A 20,786-nucleotide genomic window follows, 5' to 3' on the forward strand; every position below is an offset into this window, starting at 1 on the left:
GTGGCAGCGGGCGGCTGTCAGTTATTTGATATTTTGGTCTCCGGTGTGAAGCTAAGGGCTGTCAGGCGGGCTTTCGACATGCGCAGCAAGTGCCAGAGGCTAGCTCAATCATCTTGGAAGGTGACTCAGCCACGGTGATCAGTTAGATCCAGGGGGTTCGAAGGGTATTAATTTGGATCGCCTCTTATTACGAGATATCTGGGTTATGGTAAAGGATGGAGGAGTCTTATAGGCCAAGCATGTATTTAGAGAGGCTAACGGGGCTGGAGATTGGATGGATGCCTATGTGGCCAGCCATTTTGGAAGTACCATGTGGGCCGAGGAGGATGAGTTGCCTCGTGCACTCCACGATCTTTTGTTTTCTAACTTTATTGGGTGTATTCGTAGCCGTAATGTAAAAAATACCTGTTTTAGCCACAAAAAAGAAAAAGAGCAATAGAAGCCATTGGATATTGATCCAATAGCTCATGCTTTAGAATTTAGATGAGAGATTTAAAAGCACACTCGGCAACCTTGGGTGGCTCACCTCCGTCTCCATCTTCCCTCCTCTCAAGCTCTCGTCTCTTAAATCATCCTCTCAATGAACGCTCCTCTCAAAGTCTTTGACTGACCTCGACACCGACCTTTTCAATCCTTTACTTTCCGTCTCTTTCAACCCTTCCTTCTCCATCTCTTCTTATCTTGTCATTGCCACCTCCATGGTGCTCCACTGCTTCATTGATCGCTAAGCCACTCCCTTTGCCACGTCCTTGTCTCTCCCTGTTTCTCCACTTCTCCACAGAGGCTCCAACCAACGGCCTATTGCATCTATAAGATATAAAAAAAGTTCAATTCCTACCAGTTGTAAATTAGAATTATTTTTTTTAAAAAAAAATATCATTAAGCTTTTAAATAAAATCAAAAAATCTTTTTCTTTATAAAAAAATATAATAAATATTTTAGATAATTTTTTTAAAAAATAAATATTCAACCAAATATGAATTATTCTAGAGTATACTAAATTTTTTTTATAGTCAACTATTTTTTCAGACATTATATGTCTAAATATCAGGGTTTTTTTTTTAATAGAAAAAAGATCACCAACCGAAGGAGCTTTGAAGCTCAACCACCGGCCAAATATACATCCGTGGATCAAATACAGATCAACGAAGTCAAACTTAGGTCAGGCCAGAGTAAAGAGCGACCCCGTACGGCCATTAAATTGGATATTATTAAATAACAATATATATAAATTTAAAAAAGAAAAGGAAAAAGAAAGTTTCTATTCGAGTACGCGTCAAGTGTGGGGGTAGAGGGAGGTAAGACGACCGGAGGCTGCGTCGAATCATGAGGGATCAGGATTGTTCTGGATCGTTCATTTAAGGGGACAGCGCGACACCATCTCTCCCCTCTTCCCCTTTCTTATCGATCCCTCTGGAACCTTCCCCTCCGCCTTTTTATTAACTTCCCTCCGGCTTCCACCGCTTCCGTTAATCGGAAGAGACACTCCATAGAATTGAATCGAAGTCGACTTCCTACTGTTCTTATTCATAGATCGCGAAAGAGGAAGATGAGTCCGGTGGCGGATTCGGCGCTGTTCGACACGGCGTTGAACCAGCTGCTCCACTTGCCGGAGACGCTGGAGAAGCTCGTCTCCCCGTCGCCTCGGCCGCAGGCCGGCCACGGCGGAGCCCAGGGCCGCGAAGCCGGCGAGGAGAGGGGCTTCGGTGGGTTCCCCGTGGACATTCTGGAGACACCCAAGGAGTACACCTTCTTCCTCGACGTCCCCGGCCTCTCCAAGACCGACATGCAGGTACGTACGTCGCGAGAAGCTCGCATTCTTTTCGATAAAGCAAATCCAAAGGGGATAGTTTGGTTATAAAGTGAGAGAATATAAATTATATTAATTTGTGGGTATAGGTGGCACTGGAGGAGGATGACAGGATACTGGTGATAAAGAGCAACGGGAAGAGAAAGAGAGAGGAAGGAGAGGAGGAAGGGTGCAAGTACCTGCGCCTGGAGAGGAGGGCCTACCCCAAGTTCCTGAGGAAGTTCCACCTGCCAAACGACGCCAATACTGCCTCCATCACTGCCAAGTGCGAGAATGGAGTGCTCACCGTCGTCGTTGAGAAGCTCCCCCCGCCGGAGCCCAAGACCAAGACTGTGGAGGTGGCCGTAGCGTGAAGGATATATTTGAAGGTGTTTTTTTAAGGAATTCTGGATTAGTTCCAGATCCTGATCGAATTAGTTTCATAAGAAAACTAGTTGTAGTGTCTTCCTGTTTTCCCAGTAGAAAGTTAAAGACTCTCGTAGATTGAGTGAATGAAGTTTAGTTCTTGCAATGAAAAAGCTCTCTATGTTATTTATTGTATATAATATATCTCTCTGTCTCATTCTCTCGGCCAATTTACATTTCCGCATGGGAAAGTCCATGAAGTGGGGAAAGCTTGAATGAAATTGCTAGAAGTAACACAATGCTAATTCCTTGTGCTTGGAGCCTAAAATACAGGATAAGAAGAGGAATGAGAAGGGTGGAGAGAGACAGAGAGAGAGTATAGAAGTTTTGAGGCAAAATATGGAATTGCGTTTCACCAAGCAAAAACATAAGAATCTAATAAAGTATCCAACGATTACGTTAACTGACACGACAGACAACGGTAGATTTCATAACTGGACTTTTTCCTGTGTTATTAGCAATTGTAGTATGACAAGAATGTCGAAAGTACAGGTGTCAGCTATCATAGTACTTGAATTAGTTTTCAAGCAAGAAACAAATTATTAATACCAGTTATGTGGTTCCGAGTGCGTGGACAAGCATACCTCTCATCACAAGTGCATGATTCTTTTAAAACTGCTCTACTTTTATTTCTCTTTATGCACACAAACTTGTGAGTTTTCTGTATTAAAATTTTAATGTGATGAAGATTCATCTGTCTTCTCCCTCCGGATTGAGGCGCTTGAGCCAATCCGCAACGGTTCTGGCAAGTACTCTGGTGTCATTGAGGGATAAGGATTTTAAGCTCTGGGCTAGAGCATCTGCTGGAGTGTACTGATATCCCACTTGCCATTTGAAGTCCTGGAAGGGAAAGAAGGGAAAATTGGTCAGAAAGTGAATGTCTGTCATGGTAATTCTAACTAGTCCTTTAGCAAATACTCAAAATCCAGTAATATGATCATAGTAGAAATGGATTGATAGAAGTTCATAAGGCAATGAGGTGATACAGATGTCACTTTGTTTGATGTTTATGCATCTCACTGATAACATTGCAGGAAATTGGTGGCAACTCGGTTGTATTTACCATTTCAGAAAAAAGCAGCAAGCAGGAAATAGTTAGAAATAATTTAAGAAGGACCATTCCTAGGTATTCAAATGCCAGGATACTATTGCTAGAAGTTCGTCGATGAATCTTTAACTATAAGCCCTGCAAATGAGAACCAAAGAAATGAAAAAGGCCTGGCGACATTGGTAGTTAAGTAGATTTTTCAGTGTCATCAAAGTATTGAACATGACATGACAATTGATGTTCGATGATATATGCGTGAAGAAGCATTAATCCATTCCTATCAGAAGCTAAGTCTCTCTTGCATTTGCTCAGAGTATTTGTCAATAATTTATGGAAAAGCATGGGAAGAACAGAGACACTAGTTGGACACATCTAGATCTTGACAAGCAGCCTCATTCTATCAGATTGGTGACATGACCAAACTAATGAAAATGAAAGATGACTGGAGCATCAATCTGTCCATCATGCCAATACCACTGATCTCGCTGCCTTATATCTATTTCTTTTAAGTGACATAACCTAACAATTGGAGGTCGACAAAAATCTTGTTATGCCAATATGCTTTTCACCATCACACAGGTTGACTTCACACGTATTTCATCACTGCCAAACCCTTTATGACATGCATGCCTACATGAGGACGATGGCTAGATTGACTGCTATATATGGCACTTTTATTTTCTTCATGTATTTTTTCAATTATGTTATGCCTAATTACACCATTCAACATAAAATGAAAGACTAACAACAACAATTTGGGCGCCAAATTTATTTAGGGATGTCAATGGATCAACTTTGTATCAGGTTTGGTTTAAACCTGACTATATATATCAAATCCAGATCCACACCGAATTTATACCCTACAACCATATCCACTAGTTAAAAAAAAGTACCCCAGTGCATGAGGCTTCCACCACTGTAGGGAAGGATCAAAGTTATACAGCCTTACCCTCTGCCTGTAGAGAGGCCATTACTGTATTTCGAACTGTGACACCCAGGTCACAATGAAGCAACCCTAACATTGCACCAAGGCTCACCCTCAACCATATCCACTAACAAACTTGAAAATAATCAAGAAATAGTCAGGTTTCTGATTGTTATCAGATATGTGTTGGGCTAATTTGAGCTCTATCTTCACTGTGAGTGAGGTGAAGGGCAAAGTAAAGGGTAGGAGGATGGGTGAGGAAGAAAAGATCTCTAATTGTTGATGAGAAAAAGAATCACACCAACATTCATTGGTGTTCTTGTTGTTGGCTTGACAATAAAAAGGATGAATCTTGAGACGCCCTAGAAAGGAAAAGGGGGATGAGAATTGTTTCTGCATTGTCAGAGAAGCAAATGAAAGAGAAACAGTTAAAAGATTATTTATGAAAGACCCACATGTATTTTTAGCAAAGAAAAAAAGACCCACATGTATTATATGTGATCAAGTTGAGTTTCGTGTATGACTCAATCTACACTCGAATCTGACACAATAAGGATTCCATTTTGACTTTGAGACCCAACTTCAGCCCAATAGTTATTGGACCTATTTTTCAGCCTAAACTCCATATTTTGGGCCGGTATCAGGTCAGGTTAGTGGGTTAGCAGCCCCTATTGCTGCTCCCTAGTTTTGATTTTATATATTTTTTTGATTTTACATTTTTTTCTTTTCATAGGAAAAAGGGCTATAGACTCTATATCAGCATTTATAAATGCACCGACCCCTATCAGCCCTGACAAGCTCTATTAGCTTTATTAACTCTCTAGGAAATTACAGGTCCACAGTCAGCTGAGTAAAAGATACGGCATGATCTGCCGAACTGCATATAGGCATCACCATACAATCAGTCATTACAGATTTCAGTCTCCATATGCCAGTTAAGAAGACCACTCTAAAGTTATTCTACTAACCAAATCAAGGGTGGTGACTGATTCCCCTTCAATTCATACCTGCCACTCCTGGATGACAATTGATTAGAATGTTCAATTAGAATCCTTGCATGCTTTTAGCAAAAAAAAGAAAGAATCTTTGCATGCTCAGCAAAGTTGCAGGATTTTTTATGGAAACTTTCTTTCCATGTTCAATTACACATCATGATTTGACAGAAAAATTCAAAACAGCTAGAACAGTATGCAACTTAGTGCACCAGTCATATATATTTCTGTGCCAACACATGCAGAAGTGCCAGCACAGTTCAATGTGGTGTTGCAGGCATATGCTGGCACAAGCATAATACTCAATATTTCACTTCACTAGCACGACTAGGTTGTCAACTCACATTTTTTCCCACAAATCTACCATTCGAGTTAAATGTCAATCCAACCAAATTGGCAGGGATCACTGTCAAGATGATTGCAGAATCCATGGAAGCCTATTGCAGTCTCAAGAACTCTAACTCCTTGACAAACATTCACACAAATCTCCAGTAGTCATCAATCTTGACCAACATTTTTCTTGCCTGTCTTTCAGCTATCAATAATGACAACTCTTTTAACTAGAAAATGTTTTAAGGTTGCTTACTTTTTTTCCTTGATATCAAGGAACCCAAACTCCAATTCACCAGGTACTTCTTAACCTTGATTCTCTCCAACATAGTTCGTGTTTCTCGATTAGGATGATGAAGATCTTGGTTGGTGGAGGGATGATTGAACATTAATAAAACAAGGTCGAAATATGGATGTAAGATGTTAGGAGGGCACTAGTATCAACTATGTGCAACAGTAAAATCCAGGTAAACTTAAGGAATTACAGGGTGTGAGTTCAATAACACCTCCACATGTTGAAAGGCCAGAGAAGTTGAACGCTATAAGTCAGTTGCATGATAATTAAGAAGTGTGAGCTAATTCAAAAAACAGGAGGTAAGACAAAATATTTCTCTATATCAAGCGACAATTGTACATAAAATAAATGAAACTCTTTTGATCAATATGTATGAATTAGAATTTAGATATCTCTATTTCAGCTCATCCAAGAAGTTGGATGGCATTGACAGATTGTTCTTTCTTTTTCTTGAGTGAAGACAGACGCGCTCTCATTATAAATAAATTACAATTATGGGAAATCTAAGATGATGAATACACATCCGTACCTGTATACATGGGGTGAGATGATTTCCTGACAAAGTAACTTTTTCTAGTGTACCACCTATAGATTCCACACGAGGTCTCAAGATGTCTTCAAGGAGGTCAGTCTCATCAATGGCATCAATATTGAACTTCACCTTAAAAAAAGAAAATCCAAGCAAATTTACAATGGAACCAACACAAAGCTACTAAATGAAAAATCAAATGTACGTTAGTGGAAATACCAGCAATGTATGAGGAACACTGTATGATTTCTTGAAAAATTCACGGTTTTCAGAGGGTGTGGGCTTGAACTCTGATATACCTTGAGTGACCTGAAGGTAATACGTACAATAATTGGTTGATAAAATGATTAGAAGACCACGACTTGGAAACTCCATAGTGCTACAATATAGTGCCTGTAATTTTGCCAGCAGACCTGATTCATGACTGATGGTAACTGATCAACAAATTTACTAAATGATACCATGGCTTCCTGATCTATATCCTGTATCAATGTGCCAGCAGTATCCAGCAGGGCTTTCCATGCATCTCCTAGGAAGTCAGATCAATATCATATGAGTATATGAGACACATAACTTTTATTCAGAACCCATAAAGCATGTAAGGAATCAAGTGAGCTTATTTAAGAGTTAGAAAAAGCAATTTAATCATAGCCAACAAGCACTATTGGCAACAAGAGCTCACATGTAATACAAAGCATGCAATCTCTAAAGCACAAGTAACAAATTATCTTGTTTATTGTGCAGTTTGTTCAATTCTGCCTCAAAAGTAATGATTAATTACTACTGGTTGTTCATGAGAAGAGCAGTTCAACCAAGCTAAGCTCAACTTATTTTAGCAATCTACCAAAATCGCGGACCTTGTTGACTGTTGGATCATCTTATTAACATTGGAGTAAACTTTACTATTTTTGATAGTTACGGAGGGTGAGATCCATCCGAATATTTAGCTTGGATTAAATATAAACTATAAAAAAAAAAAAGCAGACTTGACTATTCCAATTTGAGCAGCTTGTTTACTTAAGTTATTTTCTTTTTTCTCTCAAAAAATTGCAGAACAGCCTGCTGTCAATCAAACCAGGCAACCCTAGGCCACTGGCCTAGCCTATAGACCAGAAGACTGTCTAGAGAACTTGCTGGACAGTAATTCGGTAGAGAAGTCAATCATCCTTTTATCCATATTCTTCATATATATTGGTAAAATTTTGTACCATATAACCTAATATTTTAGCATGCCTCAAGTAATATGCAGTGAACATATTGCATAGATACTTGCAAACAATAAAGTATGCTTCTCAATATATTGAAAATTCTAGACGAAACTCACAACCAGAGCATAATGAAATAGGAACATACATTCTACTTGTTTTAAACGTAGAACTCAAGGTTTTAAATTTTGCACAGAACCAGACTTTTTTGGTCAAAACAAATCAGTTTCTACTAGTTCTGTCCAATTTCAATGCTTTTAGCCAATTTCAATCAAAATCAGCTGAAAATGGATATGGGTGCCTTTTATTGAAAGTTTTATTCCAGTGTTTACTAACAATATTGGGGTTCTTTCTTCTCTGTTCTTTTTTAAGTACATTGGCTGTATAGTTTCAATTTTTTTGTTGTTTTTCTTTTTCTTTTGTATTCTTGAGTTAAAAGGGCAATAGATGATAAGCATTAGCCTGATGGGTTAAAGCCACTGACAAGGCCCTTAATACAATCATATATAAAAATTAATGCAAACGACCAAATAAAATAAACTATCGTATACAGCAGATATCCTTTTAGATAACATAAATTCCACATTTTATAACTACATGAATATAATTAAATAGTCACTTAACCTTACAAATATGAGAAAGAAGTGTGCCAATTCAATATAATTGTAAATTCTACTAAAAAATGACAAAGAAAAATGTTTGAATTGATTAGGGAGTGAAAAGCTTAAGAATTGATAAATATAATAAATCTGCAAACACTAAATTTCAAGAAGTAAATAATGTAGATTTTCACCATATAAAAATACTGCTATACTTTATAAATTTTACTTAAATAAATGATTAACTTCAGCCTAAAAGTACAGAAACTACACAAGTAAAGAACCTATAAATCACAAAATACCTTAATATTGTGTATATTTTTTCATGGCTTCTTATACCTTTCTTCTATTTTTCATTCTTTTTGATTTTTTGCTTCTTATAAGCAAAATTCAGAAACTACCAAAATTGCTAAAAACAAATCTCAACAAGCCTAATGGAAACCGAAAACAAGTTTTCAAGCCATGGAAGAGATTGCATAGCTTCTTTTGTTCTCAAACTTTTCACATAAAGAAGGAAACAACACATATAGTATTCCTGATATATTTTACCTTATGCCTAGTAGCTTTTCCAACTTCCTTGAAAAGTGGTGCTCAGGAATTCATCAAGTAGAAAGGAAATTTAGATTAAAATAAGAAAAAGTTATGCTTTATTCGCTTTATCAGAAGATGAAAAGCTATTAGGTCCACAAAAATGAAATACATCATTACTTAGCATAAAAGATATAGATAGCTTATCTAACTTAAATAAATATGAGTTAGCAATGGCCTATATGATCCAAATTAACATACCATGTTTACATCTTAATTGATAATAGCATCCTATCTGACTGGCATCTTCCAGACATGCATGGATGTATAGCAACCAAGAGCATGATAAAGTCTAGATAATAAGACATGTCATCACAAACTATTAACACTAAAAAGAAGCAAATTTAGATACTGATTGAATACCTGATGCATTCCTAGCCATGGAGTACATAGGTGATGCTTCCATTAGAGGCATAACTTGGCTAACGATGGGGCCAAACTGCACCAGAGCTTTCCAAGATACTTAGCATATAGGATTTACTAAAAAAAGAGATGTGTAGAGGAACTAGTGACATGGCCACACTCAAGCATAAAATCAGATCTTAGCTAAAATACAATTATGTGTGGAAGGTAGATATATGGTGAATATCAGACATTTAAGCACCTTATAAAAACACATACTTTAGGCAGAATAAAATATAAAATGTACTAAAATGATATAAGGAACAAGAGACTTCATTCACCATAATATGCTTTGAATAAAAACAAGGGCATGAACTTACTTTAGGACAGATTAGACATGCCCTAGAAAAAAAGTAAAGCTTCTTTCGAAAAATCAAAATTATGTTTTACTAAAATTACACTTGAGCTTGCATGGCTTCAATCAATCATGAATCTGCATAGTTCTCTTTTTTCATGCAATGAGAACTCCAATATGCAGAATACATTACACCACAAGAACGAAAAGACAAAAAACATAAAGGGTGCCCACAGATGCACATATACATACATGACTATACTCCTGTAAAGTAGTCAAAAGGTAGTGCCAAAGCAATAGAAGGTCTATAGTTCGCAGGCAGAGTCAGAAATTTTGTAACTGAATTAGTTTTATAGGTTCTGTAGAGGCACTACTTGTTCATTGATTTTTCTGTCTTTTTTCCTAGATTCTCATCAGTCAATTGCTCAAGAATTAATTACGATATAAAAAATCCAAAAGTTTTATTATTGTTCTATGCATCCATGCAATGATGCTGCAAAAAGGATAAAGCTCAGTACTTCCCACATTGATATGTTCTAGAAGTATAGTGCATTATTTGATATCTAAAGTGATCGCTGCAAATTCATGTCATGTGATTCCTTTGCAGATGATACATCGTGCAAATTATTGTATCATTCAAAGGAACCCTAGTCCAAGGAAGTTTAAGAACATAGGACCTGGTTAGCTAAAGACAGTTGTTAAAATCACATGATTAATGATCTGGATCTTTCGATTCGGAACAAAGTGGCCCTAAACAATCCGGATCTCATCTTTGGATCAGGATTAGATCAGGATTGGTTAGCAAAATAAGGATCTAGTTCCATATTATGAAATATAGTCCCTCTGGTCATAAGATATGACTTGATTATGTTATTTGGATATTAAACCATATGTTATTCCATTTTCTATAATTCATTTGACTGAATGGCTTTTAAATTACTTGTTAGTAGTAGGTCTTGAGTAGTATATTTAGCAAGCTCGTTATTGGAGTTCATTGAGTTAAAAATAAAAGGCAAATTTTCAAATGTTTACTCATATGATTCTAGAGTAAATTACAAAAATTCCCTTGAGGTTTACGTTTATTATACTTACACCCAATAGCTTGTAAAACCCCACACTTACACCTAGTTAAATTAGCGGCGTTAGTGAATTCGTTTACCTCATATAAAAAGTCAAAATTGTCCCTGAGTAATGAGTAAATTACAAAACAAACTTTGAAATTAGAGATAAAATATACTTACATCCAGTAGTTTGAAAAACTTACGCTTATCTCCCTGAAGTTTATTTTTATCCAACACTTTAACCTATAATTTAACAAAATGTTAGCCAAATTGTTAACTTAAATATCAAACAACCACTTGGGGCTAGGACTTTGACAAAAGCTTGGATTTGCATAATCTGACCTGCCCAGAAGCAGCTAGATTGTGGTTGCTGACATGGTTGAATTGCATTTGCCAATGCAAGCTAAGAATTTATAAATTTCACCAGACATCGATGAGTTAAGACCAGTTAATTAGGAGTATGACAAATTTACTATTTTAGATGTATGCTATGATCCTCTAAATAGTCTAGAAGCTAGTTATCTTAAAGGCTTGAAGCCTTGAACAATCTTCTAGAAGGAATTGGACAAATAAATGCACTAACACTTGCTTTTGTGTCAAGAAAGAGATACATCTTCCAAGGTATCGCCATAGAGCTTAATGACCTGATTGATTTTGAATAATTCATTAACAATCATAGTACAACAAAAAGATCATGATAAATTAGACAGGTTTCCCTGAAGTGCATAAGTCCTTTGAAGTACTCGAAATAACCTACTTGTTTTTGTGACATAAGGTGGACTACCACCTTGTCTTATTTTATAAACTGCAAAGAGACAACTGAGCTTTGGAAGCAAACCTCAAGCCAACAGAAAGCATTAGATGAATAAAGCTGCTTCGTGACAGAAACTGAATAGTTAATTTTTGTAAAAATATATAGAAAGAGAAACGTACCTGCTCAAAATATGGAACAGCCTCTGCAGCTGGCCTGTTGTTGAACGAGATAATAGCATTGGCCTTCCACAACAAAGAGATAAAGCCTTTGTCACACTCTGCCATTGCCCAGCTCAAATTAATATAAAGAATGCATTGCACAATCCCCTTCCATTTTCAGCCGTAACTTTCCTTCTTACTCTACACCTTTAAATCATTGTTTAATACTCTCAAATTATAAAAATTAAAGCAAACACAAAACCAGACCTTTGGAATCTTCTCTGAGAAATAGCTGCCGATGAGCATCTGAAGCAGAGCGCCATTGCTGCAATGCAAATAAGCAAGCTCTCATCGTAACACAAAATCTATAAGGAGATAGATTTAATCATTTTATCATACAATTAGAAAGCTAAACCACCAAATTTTCGTGATGAATCCATCTGAAATGGCCCAATTTGATCTGGCGAGCAAGCTTTGTCAGACTCACCTATGACCCACAGAGTAGAGTGGAAGGCATGAAATATCCGAAGGCGTTATACCAGCATCAGGAATCCCAGAGGCTAAGAGCATATCCATGCAAGCATGGAACCTCTCATAGACCGTCCTGGCTGCTCTCTCATGTTCAAAGGTCACATGGTAAGGTACCGACACCACAAGAAACCCTTCCTTCGCAAGCAACTCCATCAAATGGCTGCAATCACAGCAAAAAATTTGTTTTCCCCCCTCTAAATATCAACCATCCGAATCCGGTCGCAAGAAGTACAAAAGAACAATTTTGTTAGTAAAGGAGTAAGGGACTAGCGTGCCTGTACGTGGCCTCCGGAACGGCCCCGATGAAGGCGCCGCCCAAGAACTTGACGACGGCGTGGGGCTTCCGGCCGGCGGGCGGGGGAATGACGAGGCACGGGTCCATCCTTTTATAGGGCCTCCGGGAGGATATAGAGGCGCGCCCTCCAGCGTATCCGTTGGCGATCATCGCCGGAGCGGATCTCCTCGGCGAGAAGGGCCTCCGCCGCCGGCGATCGCCGGCAATTGAGGTGAGGACGGGCGGGAAGAGAAGAGAAGGGAGAAAGGAGGAGCCTTTGAGAGCGAGGGGTGGAGGAAGAGGGAGGAAGAGGGCCATCGAGATAGGTTTGAGATGGGAGCCGAAGAGTGGAGAGAGGCGGAAGTATTGGGAGCGAGCGGAGTAGGAGGGGGGAAGAACATAAGCTGATGCTTCCGCCACGATTCGCGGTTCGTATTTTTGTTTATTTTATTTTGTCGGGGAGTTAAAAAAAAAAAAGAATGGCATTACTCTCTCTCTCTCTCTAGTTTTTTTTTTCCAATCAATTTACCTTTTCCGGCGCAGACCAAGATCGAAACGTACGAACGTTGGTTAAATATTAGAGACCGGATATTTCCGTCTGGACATGCTCGGTGCGCACGCTATCTGATCCAGCTGATACTGAAATAGCGTTGGAATGACGTACTTATACGTGGGGTGACCCATAGGTCGAAAGGGAGATGAGTAAAATTTCTATCCGTATCGAATATTCTCTGGTAGAAGGAAGGCCCAGTGGGGGCTGCTACGTGGGTGAAGTTTCCTCTACTCTCTCCTAATTTTTAGCAAAAAAAAATCAATTTGCCCTTTTATATATATATATATATATATATATATATATATATATATATATATATATATATATATAAGTTAAAAATAATGAGGAGCCCTTCAAAATAATTATTAGTTTTTTTATATAATTTTTTTTATTGGTCTTTGTTATAAAATAATTTATCTTATTAATTTGTATCATAAATTATTATTCTTTTATGGCACGTAGGGCTATGGAACTTACAGCAATCTACCTCAATAAGCATATTATTATTTTTTTCATCTAATACTTCTAAGGCGTAGCTTTTTATTTCTTTAGTCTCGCATCCCGTAGTAAATAAGTAATAATCATTGATGTTGGTTTATGTTTCCCTATAATTCCTTTTTTTTTTCCCCAATCATATTAGATGAAGTAGCGTGGGAAATTACATCTTACTTTTTGGAATTAAAAAAGTCATTGATAATCTGCTGCTTTGAACCTTCCACCGGCTATAAATTTATTAAATATAAAGAAGTATTTTAAGTTGCAGATGTAGGCCAGCCCACTTGGATACTTGCAAGTTAGGATGTACAAGTTACTCATTAGGCTACAATTAGATACATCTTGTAGTAGATCAACTCACAAACAAAATGGCCAAAGAACGAGTTGTAGTTGCTTCAATAAGTATCGTAATTTTTTTTAAAAAAAAGAAATTTCCTTTCCTCTTTCATTCGCTCCATCTTTTTCTCAGCTATTGTCGCCTATCTCCTCTATATCGTCATACATAGCCTCTAGCCCCCTATCCCACTACTCTCCTCCAACTTCTCCGCCCTTCTTAGGGTCTGCACACTCACTGCCCACTCCCTCCACATATAGATATCCAAGCTCAAGCCCTTGCCATCAATGGCTTTGACGCAGACCTTTGCATCCATAATATCCTTATCTTCATGTATATCGAATACTCTGACCTGGCATTTGCTTGCAAGACATTCAATGAAATATCTATCAAAAATATCAATTTTCTTCTAAATACAAGAAGTCAGGTTTCATGTAAGTCAAATATTACAACTTAAGTTGCAATGCACTTGAGTTGCAATACACTTTAACTACAAGGCTCTACTCAAATTCAGTTAGGTCATAATTAGAGAATAGGGGTCCAACATCGATGATCCAAACTATTAGATATAATCTATTCCTTCTAAATTGCTTGCACACTAAAATATTATGTAATTTGGAGACCTCTAGCCTATCCATCAGATGGTAACAAAATATGTATTGTTTTATATTTATTTATACTATTTATTTTTTGATCACTCGATGCATAAATTATGAAACTCCAAATCATACAATTTTTGATATTTAAGTAGTTTAAATGTAGTAGATCATATCCTCTAATTATGACCTAACCGATTATGAGGAGAGATCCTTCCGACCGGATCCTAGTTAATATCGGATGTGCGTGCATACATGCATATCTTTTACTATCGGATTGCTATACTTTTGATACCGGCCTCCTTGGGAAAAAATTCCGGTTCTGCCCCTGGATCCAATAGGCTGATGATTATACACAAATTGATATTGGATATTTAATCAAATTATCCTAAGTCTATGACTCTCCCCTACTGATATGACCCTCATGCAACCCCTTAACATAGACCATTAAATTATCTGAAGAATCCTCTCCTTTAACCCTTTTTCCACACATCCTTATCACCAGTGCCGTTACGCTGCTGCATTGCCTACATTTCCTTTAGAATAAGTTTTTAACAAGAAATATATATCACCACCCTGCTTTTTTTAAGATACTAAACTGAAAACCCTGTATTATAAACACATAAAATATTATCCAAAAGAGAACAAACACTGGCAACTGTGATGCTCTTTCCTTGCTAAAAGACATTTGGATAAATCCACAACCATTCATGGGAGTCTCCCCAGAGGAACAGTCCAAACAAGATAAGATACATACGCTCCTTGGTAGAAACCGCCAGGTGAAACTAAAGCACCTTGAAGAGCTAACGAGTATACAGCATCAAGGCCTTCACTTGGAGATAGAAGAATTAGCTTGTTGGATCCTCCATGGCTAGACCATCCTCCTCTTCTTCTCCCTTCTCAATCATCTTTCTAATCCTTCTCCTATCAATCAACTCCATTAGCTCATCCAGCGGCTCCCCGGAGGACTTGGCGGCGGCGGCGGCGGCGGCGTTGTTCATCTTTGGCGACTCCACTATTGATCCAGGCAACAACAACTACATCGAGACCACCTCGGATATGAAGGCGAACCACCAACCGTATGGGCAGAATGGGTTCTTTGACAAGCCCACCGGACGCTTCACTGATGGCCGGGTGATTGTAGATTTTATTGGTAAGAAACTTGAAAGAGATGCATATATATCTCAAGATTTATTCACATCAAGGACTTGCTTGACCCGATCCCAACTCGATCAGCAAGCAAACAAGTCTTGATCTCCTATTTCCACCTGAGCTATTTGAGATAAAGCCAGTTGAGATTGATTGAACTAACCTAGTAGTGTTTCCACCTACCGGAGTCATATATATTTGTCGGTCGGTCCGATCATGTTAAGAGTTGAATCCGATGGTTCATGTGGGTCTAAATTTCAGGACTACATCTTGAATACTGGATTTTAGGTCATGCTTGTTTAGGATTCAAGCCAAATTTATATATGGTTCAGTTTGTGCTATTCTCCTAGGAAGTATCTTATTACTTTAATGCAGCTGAATTTGCAAAGCTTCCAATCATTCCTCCATTCTTGCAACCTTCTGCTTCGTTCGTTAATGGTGCTAATTTCGGATCTGGTGGAGCTGGGGTCCTGCCTGAAACCAATCAAGGCCTGGTAAGAACCATTTTAGCACTTGCACAATCTCATTATGCTACTCTTTATTGTAACAAGTAATGAATAAATATTCTCATCCCATATTTTGAATATTGTTTGGCCTGATCTCATTAGGCCTTCAATCAAATAACTATAATATTTCAATCCATTATTTATGCTTCATTCTATAATCATAGTCCAAAACTTTTCTTGCGCTTTGTTGATGGCAGAGATTGTGGAGAGAATAAATGAAATAACAATGGAGTATGCCCATATATGCATGATTGGCCTTCTAGATAAGTTACTTAGTAGTGAGATAACCCAATTGTCTTAATTTTTTGTTTTAATCCATTGCTATAGGTAATTGACCTTCAAACACAACTCAAGCAATTCGATGAGGTTCGGAGCAACTTAATAGAAGGGTTGGGTGATAAGAAAGCAAGAGAGCTTATCTCACAAGCTGTTTATTTTATTAGTATAGGCAGCAATGACTACATCGCAGGATACGTACTCAACCCTAAAATAAGTGAGGCATACCGTCCCGAGGAGTTTGTTAGTATGGTGATTGGCAACTTATCACAATCAATCCAAGTGGGTAATCTCAAATTCGTTGATTTTCTTATAATTTGATGACAATAACAATATATCTTTTGGCAATTAAGTGAGGTTATATGTATTTAATATTGCTAATGATTGTTATTTGGTAACTTTGAGCAGGCATTGTATGATAAAGGAGCAAGAAAGTTTTGTTTTCTGAGCTTATGCCCCTTGGGCTGCTTACCTATCCTTAGAGCAGCAAACCCTAAGGCAGATGGAGGATGTTTTGAGGATATCTCTGCACTCGCATCAGCTCATAACAATGCATTGGCAGCTGTGCTCACCAGCCTGGCACATATTCTTAAAGGGTTTAAGTATGCTAATTCTGATTTCTACAGTTGGCTCGATTATAGAATCCAACATCCATCCAAATACGGTAAATTCGTGTTTTACTCTTTTTTAACTATCGTATATTTCATCATCATCATCGAAACCACCACCACCACCACCACCACCACCATCACCATCGTTATAATTTGTTTTAAGTAATAGTATTATCGCTACTATTGCTAGGAACCAGGAAACAAAATATTCAATGTCCTCAAATTTAACTCCATAATTTTGCTCAACTCGAGTTTTTTTTTTGGCTTGACTCGATCTATTTCTTTTGGTTAAAGGTTTCAAGGATGGAGTGAGTGCTTGCTGCGGGTCAGGGCCATATGGAGGAGTCTACAGTTGTGGGAGGACCAAAGAAGCGAGTGGCTACCAAGTATGCGAGAACCCGGAGGACTTCGTTTGGTGGGATTCCTTCCATGCATCCGAGAGGATCCATGAGCAAATCGCAAAGACACTATGGAGTGATCCACCCTCCTCAGTGGGGCCATACAATCTAGAGAAGCTATTCTTGGGTGAGGAGGAGCTCAGAATTGCTGATGTGGTCGACGTGGAAGATGGCTGGGGGGATTTTGGCACCACAGCATAATGGTGTGCCGTGTTTCTCTCTATATTATCAACTACTAGTAAAGGTGTTTTAGCACCTCATAAAGATGTAGAAACTCCTATTTAACTTCCAACGTGCTTTGATTTGATCATAGCATAGGGTTCTTATCAAAGAAATATGGTTGGAGTTTCCTATCTAGACCTTTACATTTTAAAAAGCTCAAAGTTTGAACAGTCAAAAATTTCAAGACAAGGAACTATCGTTGAGATTTTTGGTTCAGATCTCTATATTTTTCTTCTTCTATTTTCTTTTCATTATGTAAGATTTTTGGTTCGGATCTTGCACTGCTTGGGCTCGACAACATTGGAAATATATATAATCACTCACCACCATGGCAATATATTTTGCTGCATAGCTCCATTGAACCCATGGACATCTAGGTGCAATCTGAGATGAATCATTTTTAAAATCTAGAACCGATTAAACTGAAAGAAAATAAAATCAAATAGATCAACCGATCCTTGAACCGCAGCCATGATACAAATTTGGGTGCAGCTCATGTGTGACATAGCATGGTTCGGACACAAGTTGATATAATCATTTGGCTAGTTGAGACAGCATTTGTAGACATGAAATGTTAATATTGATAATAACATGAAAGGTCTATAGGTCATTGTCTAAAATGCATTCATTGATATAATTGAGACCGGTACCTAATCTATTTGACTACTGCTACACTAGAGGGTTGTTTGATAACACTAGTTTATAGAGTACATAAAACTTTCTTTTTGTTTAGGCTTGTGAATCATACATCAAATGTCAGTTTCTTGAAAAACAGGGCTCTCCCAATTTTTCACAAAATCCTTTTTGCAGGAAAAATATTGTGTTATAATTACTTGCCTCAAAAGAACTCACAGGCAGCCAAAGATCCCCTTAACCTACTCCGAAATCAATCACCTTATACCAACCCCAAGACCAATCAAAGTTTAGTCATGTGATGATTAAGCTTTTGGGTTACTCTGTAATTAACTTGTAGGCAAAATATCAATAGGTCCATTGGCCCAACTTGCAATGTCCAGGTCAAGGTGTAATGGTGCATTTATGTTATGGTTCCTATCAATTTTCAAGGAAACTTATGGCCTACCCACTGCAAAGACTAATGTGAACAAGCTTGTGCAGTGATTCAATTACTGGAGCTAAGAAACAGCTAGTGCTGAGTGCGAAGAGTGAAGACTGATGTCGGCAGCACTAGGAAAGTCACCATGTTTCAATATCCTACAGAGATCTCATCAAAAGTTAGGTACAGTATCCTACTGAGAAGTTGCTCCACTGAGGATCTGTTTGAATATTTCTGTAGAATTAGGCTAAAAATTCTACAGAAATTCGGCATGGCCCATCCAAAATATATCTTCTAAACAATGTGTGCAGATTACGTCTAATGTCACCGAATATGAAGCCTAGCCCAGCCCATGTCAATTACACCTCTTCCACTCTGTTTCTGAATGGTGTTAAAAAAAAGATCCAGAGAGATTTTTTTTTCTTCCCTATAGGATTCGGACCATCCTACTCTGAAAAGTTTACGTCAATACTAAACAATAAGCCTTGCTTGGTCTGTATTTATGTGAATCATGTTGGATTGCACAGGATTATCCAAACAAACCTTTAGTTTCTATGGCTCATTAATGTTGGTTTGGGATATGTGCAAAGTCTCCCTCTTGGGTCAAGATGAGTACTTTTCGATAGGGTTGATTAGTAACGAGAGAGATTTATTGGTCTCCCTTAGATAGATTAGCTAGCAGAATAACTCTTAGCATGATATCTTACGTGCCCCATTTTTAAATTAGATTTTTTGCATGTATACCCTCTAAAATATACAAAATTATATGAATACTCTCGTAAAATTGCTATTCGCATGTATACCCTCATAAATGCTTATTTTGCATGTATATTCTTTATTTTTTTTTTTATGTGTACTCATACCATCTAATGTTGTTAAAAAATAAATGATTTACATTTGAAATGATTGAAATATTCTTGCAGGTAGGCACACAAAAAGAAAACTTTATAAGGATACACATATAAATAACAACTTTGCAATGGTATTCACGCAATTACACATATTTAGGAGGGCATACACTAAAAAAAATTAATAAAAATGATCAAAATTCAGTAAAGATAATTCACTTGTTTTTAATTAAGAAAAGGTGGCAAAAAAAATTAATATCATCACATCACATGATCTCATAATGTCAACTTTTATAGAATAAATTATGTTGACTTTATGAAATTCTTGCTTCAAAAACAAACAACAGCTCAATATTACAAATCACTAAAAAATATTTTACTAATCTAAGCATATATAATTAATTTAAATTCGATATGCTTTAATGTTTTAAAAATAATGAAGAATATATAGATGTCATAGATTTAATAATGATAATTATATCAAAATCTAATAGAGAATATCATTACCAAAACGATCACCTAATATTCCAACTTGACCGAGACTTTAAAAAAGAAAATTGACAATGTGGCTCGATCTTTTTTTCACTTATCGATCCAACTAAATTATAAAAGACTTAGCAAGGTTCCAGCTGAATTTTGATCCTTTTCTTAACAAATTTTTTGAATGTATACCTTTCTAAATATGAGAAATTACATGAATACCCTCGTAAAGTTGTTATTTGCTTGTATACTCTTTTTCTTTTTTTTTTTTGGCATATCTACCCATTAGGATATTTCAACCATTTTAGTTTTAAGCCATTTATTTTTTAACGATGTTAGATGGTACAGGTACATATGTTAAAAAACAAGAAAAATATACATGTAAATAATAATTTTACGAGAGTATTCATGCAATTTTATATATTGATGAGGGTATATATGCAAAAAAAAATTTAATTAAGCTCATCAGGACTTGAAAGCTGAGAAAATATTATATGATTTGTTGGGTTTGAATACCTAAACGAACCGCAAAAAGTGACTTTGTGATGCATAGGAAAGCTGATAAGTAGGATGGATTTGATTATAGAAATATTTGTTTGTAAAGTCTAGAAAATTTCGTACGTAATTAGAAGAAAACATATTCAGTACATATTCTCTCGGTAGAAAGAGTGACAATGGTTGCCTACAGACATAACTACATACACCCAGTCTTTTGGGTTTTTTTCTATTCTATTCTATTCTATTAGAAATGGTCATATAAATCTTGACTTTATGAGAAAATGTGATAGCAAGATCCTAGGGTAAAAATCTCACCACCATTATGAGGTTTTAAAATTTAAAAAATTTAGACATAGATGCTTCGATCATGAGTGGCATAGCCATCAAATATTACCAATATATTTGGGATAAAATATAAGAATAAATTTTCTTGGTAGTATATATGGTTGGATTGGCTGATAGGGTCTCCTTGTCGTAATAGTCTAAAATCTGGTTTAGGTTGTTGAATTTGGATAAGTTTAGATCTTTAGAGAGCTCTAAGGGTTACAAGAAGATTTTTATGGGA

The 20,786-nt window shown here is 37.1% G+C and overlaps 3 protein-coding genes across 3 annotated transcripts; 2 read left to right on the forward strand and 1 right to left on the reverse strand.

Annotated features, from left to right (window-relative positions):
• The first annotated feature begins 1,371 nt into the window (after nt 1-1,371).
• Nucleotides 1,372-2,374, forward strand: LOC103716960 (17.4 kDa class III heat shock protein). Its single transcript, XM_008805179.4, has 2 exons — nt 1,372-1,792; nt 1,900-2,374. Exons 1-2 carry the CDS (start codon nt 1,550-1,552, stop codon nt 2,161-2,163), a joined length of 507 nt encoding a protein of 168 aa, XP_008803401.2. The 5' UTR covers nt 1,372-1,549; the 3' UTR covers nt 2,164-2,374.
• Nucleotides 2,375-2,641: 267 nt separating this feature from the next.
• LOC103716958 lies at nt 2,642-12,613 on the reverse strand. Its single transcript, XM_008805177.4, has 9 exons — nt 12,203-12,613; nt 11,884-12,087; nt 11,664-11,721; nt 11,418-11,480; nt 9,090-9,165; nt 6,748-6,863; nt 6,554-6,643; nt 6,335-6,466; nt 2,642-3,055 (listed from the first exon to the last, which is right to left on the reverse strand). Exons 1-9 carry the CDS (start codon nt 12,517-12,519, stop codon nt 2,906-2,908), a joined length of 1,206 nt encoding a protein of 401 aa, XP_008803399.2. The 5' UTR covers nt 12,520-12,613; the 3' UTR covers nt 2,642-2,905.
• A 2,270-nt stretch (nt 12,614-14,883) lies between these two features.
• On the forward strand, nt 14,884-17,565 carry LOC103716957 (GDSL lipase-like). The gene is made up of 5 exons (XM_008805176.4): nt 14,884-15,332; nt 15,704-15,822; nt 16,162-16,392; nt 16,519-16,774; nt 17,016-17,565. Exons 1-5 carry the CDS (start codon nt 15,047-15,049, stop codon nt 17,318-17,320), a joined length of 1,197 nt encoding a protein of 398 aa, XP_008803398.2. The 5' UTR covers nt 14,884-15,046; the 3' UTR covers nt 17,321-17,565.
• The last annotated feature ends 3,221 nt before the right edge of the window (nt 17,566-20,786 follow it).

The sequence above is a fragment of the Phoenix dactylifera genome, chromosome 8 (genome assembly GCF_009389715.1).
Source record: "Phoenix dactylifera cultivar Barhee BC4 chromosome 8, palm_55x_up_171113_PBpolish2nd_filt_p, whole genome shotgun sequence".
NCBI lineage: Eukaryota > Viridiplantae > Streptophyta > Magnoliopsida > Arecales > Arecaceae > Phoenix > Phoenix dactylifera.